Source organism: Poecilia latipinna, unplaced genomic scaffold (assembly GCF_001443285.1).
Source record: "Poecilia latipinna isolate Pla-1442-1.1 unplaced genomic scaffold, P_latipinna-1.0 Scaffold3609, whole genome shotgun sequence".
NCBI classification, from domain to species: Eukaryota; Metazoa; Chordata; class Actinopteri; order Cyprinodontiformes; family Poeciliidae; genus Poecilia; species Poecilia latipinna.
Window position 1 is genome coordinate 5781 of NW_015116225.1, and position 6895 is coordinate 12675.

The 6895-nt window shown below is 37.9% G+C and overlaps 2 protein-coding genes across 3 annotated transcripts in view; both read right to left on the bottom strand.

Moving 5' to 3' along the window:
* Positions 1-577: 577 nt before the first annotated feature.
* Positions 578-4525, bottom strand: LOC106941328 (UPF0461 protein C5orf24 homolog). The gene is made up of 2 exons (XM_015024306.1): positions 4039-4525; positions 578-1584 (listed from the first exon to the last, which is right to left on the bottom strand). Exon 2 carries the CDS (start codon positions 1577-1579, stop codon positions 926-928), a length of 654 nt encoding a protein of 217 aa, XP_014879792.1. The 5' UTR covers positions 1580-1584; positions 4039-4525; the 3' UTR covers positions 578-925.
* A 1141-nt stretch (positions 4526-5666) lies between these two features.
* ddx46 (DEAD (Asp-Glu-Ala-Asp) box polypeptide 46) overlaps positions 5667-6895 on the bottom strand; it is a 19135-nt gene continuing 17906 nt past the window's right edge. For both annotated transcript variants that reach the window (XM_015024305.1, XM_015024304.1), the window contains exons 22-23: positions 6000-6073; positions 5667-5897 (exon numbers count right to left, since the gene is read on the bottom strand). In XM_015024305.1, the coding sequence (XP_014879791.1) occupies positions 5850-5897; positions 6000-6073 (122 nt within the window). In that variant the 3' untranslated portion in view covers positions 5667-5849. The remainder of the gene's footprint in view (positions 5898-5999; positions 6074-6895) is intronic.

The following is a 6895-nucleotide window of genomic DNA, read 5'->3' on the forward strand; positions in this document are numbered from 1 at the left end:
AGAGTCCAAACAATTTACAGATTCATTTTCTGGGCGCAGAGACAGATCCCAGCATTCCTTCTCTTCTGCTTGGACTCTGCGTTCACATTAGCTTACAGGGTAAATACATTTCAGAAAATGAATAAACAGAGGGGTTTAAAAACATAACTTTAAAAGGATTTAAGCATCAAGTGAAAACTTTAGCAACAAAAAAACTGAGATCATCCAGGCAGAAACATGGCTTGGAGAGAGACGCTGTTTGTGAGCATAAAGTTTATCAAGTGGGAAAAATGATCTCAGTTTTTATTTTCCATGCAAACGGCTTACTAACATATTTATCAATGTCTGGAAGAGAACATAAACAAGAGCAACAAGCCTGAACACACCTGAAAGGAAACGAGATGGCATAATTATATTTGACCTTTTCATGATAAGAACAAGAACGAAACTCTAGTAACGTCACGTTTTCTTTGTTTCTCCTCCTGGGTCACATGATCAACAGCAGGATGTTACTACTGCCAGAAACCACGAAGAAGAGGAAGAAGACAGGAAGTGGTTGGAGGATGATGGTTTTTAATGACTTAATGAGTGAAAAAAACTTGTTCAAGTGAGATTTTATTTAATTATGTTTCCTATTTGATGGAAACACCATAATCATGAAATTTGCACACATTTGTAATTGAAGCACATAATGGAGAAATTAATTTTCCATTTTAAATTATGTTAAAATGCTACATATAAAGTGGAGCTGCTGCTCTGACAGGCCTGCTGTTCCCATGACGCTGTCGGAGATCTCCACCATTAGCATTAGCATTAGAAACAAACTGCGGTTTATCAGGCGGCAGGCACACAAATGACAGCAAGACAACAAGAATTTTTTTAAAAAAGTGTCACAAATCAAAATGGCAGCCAGCCCCAACGGGAAGCAGCGGCGTTCCCGGCCAGGTCAGGGCGAGGTGGAGACGGTGCAGAGCCGGTCCTCGGCGGCCGCCTTGTCTTTGCAGGAAGGTTCACAGAGGACGTCTTTGTGCGGTAGAGGGTAGGGGAACGCCGCCGCGCTGCAGCTGCTGCTGTAAGCCAGTTTGTTGAGGCGGGAAAGGCCCTTGATGCTGCCGGGGGGCCGCCCGGGGCTGACCTTGTACCCCGCGGCCCGCGTGGTGCCGAGCGGCCTCCCCGGGCTCGTCTTGAACCCCGCGGCCCTGGTGGTGCCGAGGGGCCGCCCGGTGCTGGTTCTGTACCCGGCCAGCTTGGTGGTGCCCAGCGGCCGGCCGCGCCGGCCCGACTTCCCGGCACCTTTGGTCTTTTTCTTCGCCTCGCCGGGCGTTTGCTCCGAGCCTTTCAGGCCAGGCATTTTTCCAGGTGCGCGCGGGTCAGCACCCAGAAGGTCCTGTCTGTGGCACCCCAGCGGCTTGTGGCTCTGGGCGGGTAAGGCCATCGGCGCCAGCGTCATCTGCAGGGAGGCCGGCGGCGGAGGCGGGTAGAACTTGCTGGGCTGCGAGGCGCAGAGGTCGAAATGAGCGGCGGGGTGGTGAGCGTCCTCCGCCAGGCAGGACGGCCTGCTGCTCATGCAGAAGTCGCTGGTGGTCACCTGGCGCATCATCTTTGCTGGGGGTCAGAGTAACGGGTCGTTACTGGCGAGGAAACGCCGAGGAACTCACGGCTCCATGTCATGCAAAGTGCTTGAGACGGACTGAATAACTGTGACTGATTAGGAAAATAATTTAGAGAATCAATTAATCGCATGATAAACTAAAACAAAATCAATTTCCATTTGAATGATTTATTGTTTTTCTAAAAAAAACTGGATGATAAAAGTTTTCAGTCTGGTGTTTTGGTTTTAACCTTTTTTGAAGGACAATTTTGTTTCCAGAGTTTTCATAATTAATTTTGTTTCTATAGTTTTATTTTGTATATTTAACATGTCTTCCAGTTCCAGTGTCAAATGTTCATTAGAATTTAATGTTTATTGATCTTTGATAATCTGTTCTTATTATGCCAATAACATTATTTACTGGAAAATTGTCTCTAAACAATTTTATCTGTTATGGCAATAACTTCTGGGAAAATTTATCATCCAGCAAAATCCGCTACCTAGAAAATCTTTGTCTATATGTCGATGATATGATGTTATTATTTAAAGACCCAAAAACATTCCAGCTGTTATTAAACATCTGATTTTCTGCACTGATATACAATATTAGTAATAGTTTTTATGTTCAAGTCTAATATTTCTATTTCTAATAACTGCACAGTATTTTCTGTTATAATCTTGAACAGTATAATATTTTTATTGTTTATCTTGTTTTTATTTTTTTTCACACTTTCTATGTGAACTTTAATAAAACTGTTTCTATTTTATTCCTCAACAACTGAAACAATCAAAAATAATTAATCAATTCAGTAAAATTATTCAGTAAACTGAAATAAATCTGCAATTCTTCTTAGATAATCTAAAATAGGATTAGATTAGATAGGATTATATCATCTACTGTGGACAAACCAGACCACACGCATCCCTCTCACTGATCCACATTTTTTACCTTTCGATACGATATCTGAGGATTAGTACCGACCGATATCGATACAGATTGACTTAAAATGTTTCCTTTTGTAAACACAGACACAAATGAATTGAATTACAAATTTATTTGATAACCTAAATCCACCAACAGCTTCAGCAGCTTGTTTGTAAAAACAACTTTGACCGGTTGAGTCAGAGCAGGAGAAAAACAAAGAAACAAACCGTCTAGAACCATACGTTAAAATAAACTGCAACAAACTTTCAAATGATTCAGGAACTGTAACTAGGAATTATAAATTAGCGTAAAATACATAATCTCACTTTCTGGCAGAAAAGCAAAATGAAAAAACTTCCTCAAATTAATTTCATATTTTTCATGTTAGTAAACCAACTAAATAATGGCTTAAGTTCTTAGACGGTAAAATCTCTACATTTTAGTGGCAAAATAAACCACAAAGAATAAAGTTATCAAATCAAAACAATGTAGAAATTCTTACAAATGCAAATCTGAAAAGTTATGGCGGCGGCCATTACACTCTAAAACCAACAAACTCAACTTTTTAGTAATAAATCATCACATGTTCAATTAAAATGAGATCAATAGTTTCCATTCTGATTATTAATATAATTTGAAACAAAAAACTGTCTTTATGGTTTTGGTTGTGTTTATTTTGGATAATTAACATATCTTCCAGTTTCAGTGTGAAGGTTTATTGGTCTGACACTGACATAAAGCAACAGTCTTCAGTCAGAGGATTCTTCAGATTCACTGCAACACTGACTGCTACAGTATCACCATCCACAACCTTTTACAGTTTTTGAACGATCTGAAATATAATTTGAATTTTGGATGAAGAAAGCATCTTTTAATTGATTTGAACATAATTTAAATTTATGTGGCGTTCAAATTTACATTTGCTTTAAATGGGGGAAGGGCCTATGGAAGACCAAAACTGACATAATTAAAAATAAAAGCAGAAGTATATGTATTTTGTTCTTCCTTTTCCTTACACGAGTTTCTTAAATATATACATTTCTTGGTGAAAGGTATGTTTAAGTTAAAGGGAATATATATATGTATGTATGTATGTATGTATGGTTGTCCCCTAAAATCTCTTTGTTAAATAAAACAGTGACCTAATTTTCCTCGAACATCAGAACCTCGAGAAAAGTGCAGATTTCCCTCCGAGCAATCCAAAAAGGCGCAGATTAATCAACAAACATAAAGTTAATTAACATTTTACTCTCTAAATATCTGCATTTATTCTCTGATGGGATTAAATCACATCAATAATGACGTTAGAGTGATGTAGAGTTTACTATCAAATACACCATCTTTACTGTTTTCCATTCACAAATAAATACGCGCACATGGATTCCGCATCTTTGCGTCCAGACACAAAAACCGCTCGGTGACTCCGGCTGCCTCCAGCCTGGTTCTGGCCCGGATAGCGGTCCAGCAGAAAACATGGCAGCATCACGGAAAAAGTGACGATATTTTAAGTAAGAAAATCTTAAAACTCTCGGGGTTACTGTACCTCGATTGTTCGTAGATCAAGCAGAAGGGTTAAGGAGAAAAATGATCTTTCATCCCTCAAAGCGGGAGTCGGTCCATTTTCTCCCCTGTTATTTTTCCACTTCACGGCTCGGTTCGGTTCGGTTCGGCTCAGCGTGAAGTCAAACACATAGAACCGGTTCGACGTGAGCGGCAGCGAGGCCGAAGAAACGGTTCCTTTATTCCTCAGCTCCGGCGGTTTGGATAAGAAACGCAGCCATTTTCCATTAAAAATTAATAAGAATGGAGAGCGCAGTCTGAGCATGCGCACCGCAGCCGAACAGCGGCTGAGGTTTCCAGCCTTTCCGCCTCATGAGACGCTTTGACACGAAAAACAGGAGCGATTATCGGCCGCAGGTGAATGAAAAGGGAAAGTTTTGCTTCATTTTTAACAATGCTGTCGAGAAAACATCAGTAGCTGAGTGGGAATGCTTTCTAAACGCCGCTCGCTGTGACGGTGGGAATTCCGTTCCTTTTTAGGAGATCCGCATCATTTGGCTCATCACACCAAAATGATTCAGCTTCCAAAAAGTTTGTAATTTCGTCCAACAGTTCAATAAATGTGAATAACATCGTAAATGTACTCCACTCTTACATGTTTCTGATCACACAAGTTTTAATATCAAAGAGCACATTAAAGAAGCAGTTTCAAAATGATTTCAGTTGTGAAAGTATACAATCACCTACATTCAACCATGATCATTTATTACTGCATGCCTGAACGAATAAATCGAGATAGAACCTGTCTGACAACATGAAGTAGGCTACAAGATGTAAAATTAGCAATTTGTAATCTTACTGGGAATCATTTGAAAACTGAGTTCAGGTTGATTACGTTTGATATTAAAATTGGTTTGATATCTAATAACATTTAAGATAATTTTTGCAGCACTGCTGATTTATTAGACAGGACAATATATTTCAAACATTTATTTCTGCTAATTTGAGCTATTAATAGTAAAAAAAAAAAAAAGATTAGATCCAGATGTGCAGAATTATTTATTTTTCAAGTTTAAAGCCCAAAACTGCCACAAATCATTACTTACACAAATTATTTAAGAATATATTTGTAGACATGATTATTTAAATAAAATTTGATATGCATACATTATTTAAATGTATATTAAATTGTTTCATGAATAAATGCATTTTTAAGCCTGTGTTCACTGCATGTTCAAAGTATCCTGAATTATTTAAATACATATTTTATGTCATGAATTGTTCTCAACTGTGAAAGTGAGTGGGCGGAGCAAGATGAGCGATTTAGTTTCAATGGTTAGTTAGTTGCATGGCAGCCAATCAGAGAGAGGGTAAAATTTGATTATGACTCCAACATTAAATGCAGATAAAGGATTAAAAGGAAGTTGTTCACTAAAACGAACCGGCAGAACAAGTCGGCTCGGTCGCCGCAGACACATCTGGATCCCACTGCTTATAAATAATATAAAGACCAAGAGCTGCTGAATAATTAACTATATCTGAGCACATTGCCTTTATTTCTTCAGCAACCAGAAAACTAGAAATATTTTATCTTTGCATCAACATAATATTTGCAAACAAATTTGACTTAAATTTGTTTTCCATTAAAAATAAAAACATACTTTAACCAGATCACTGGAGAAACGTGTTGCTTTAATGTTAAATGTGGAATGAGAGCGTAAGAAAAACGGCTGGACAGTCGGGGAAATACGAACTAAATCAATGAAACATTAAAACACAGATTAAAATATTCATCATCCACTTTGATGAAACTGCAGAGATAAACGTGACATCGGATTATCCTCGCCGCTTCCTCTACAGCACCTTGTAGCGGCCTTTGCTTGTTGGCTGGTAGGAATTTTGCTAAAGGAAAAAAGAGACAATTACACATTTTAAAGAATTTAAAACAGCAAATGTCACTTATGTATAGTCAACCAAACACAGTTAATCTGTAACGACACATACTAATCTGATGAGCTCTTCCTTTATTAGCCGTGTAATCTCCGTTTTGGCTTTCTGCACAGCCAGTTCACTCGCACCTAAAAGACAGAACAGAAACACTTTACTACAAGAAAAAAACCTCAAAATCAAAGTTCTCTGAGAATTAAGGACTTAGAAAGGCCTTAAGGCCTGAAACTCAAGAGAAAAGTAAAGCAAATAAGAATTAGCGCAAACAAGCTTATCACTTTATCACTTTAAAACATTCATGCATGTTTCCAAATGTAAAACTTTTAGTTATTAAATATTGTGCAAAGTAAAGATTTAACATTTCTTCTTCCTTAAAAACAGATATAAGTGCACTGAATTACAAATTTATGTGAGAACTTAAATAGTTTCACCATCTGGTCAAACATGTAAAAACAACTTTAATTTGTTCAGTCAGTGAAGTTAGAATAAAAGCCAAAGGGAAACAAACAAAAAAAATGACTAAAGTAATCTGTAAAAATTAAACTGCAACAAACTTTCTTCCAAATGGTTCAGAAAGTGCAGCTAGGAATCCTAAATATAATGTAAAATAAATAAAAATGTACAGAATCTGACTGAAAAGATCTGCCCTTTGGAACAGCCATAGAATCCATACCTGAGCTAGATTTTTTATAATATTGGGACCGATACAGATATTGACATCAAAACAATTAATCAGCTTCAGTTTTTTTGTATTTTTCCCATGTTATAAGTCAGAAACTGAACAGGCGTGTAAATAAGAACAATAAAAAGCAGATCAGCAAACTTTATCTAATAATTTTGAGAAATGTGGTTGTCTCCATGTGTCTGCGTGTGTTTTTGTGTTTCTGCGTGTCTCTGCATGCGCCTGCGTGTCTCTGCATGCGCCTGCGTGTCTCTGCATGCGCCTGCGTGTC

What these genes read in the sequence shown, in the direction of transcription:
- LOC106941328 (XM_015024306.1), bottom strand. Translation starts at nt 1,579, where the DNA reads ATGATGCGCCAGGTGACCACCAGCGACTTCTGCATGAGCAGCAGGCCG.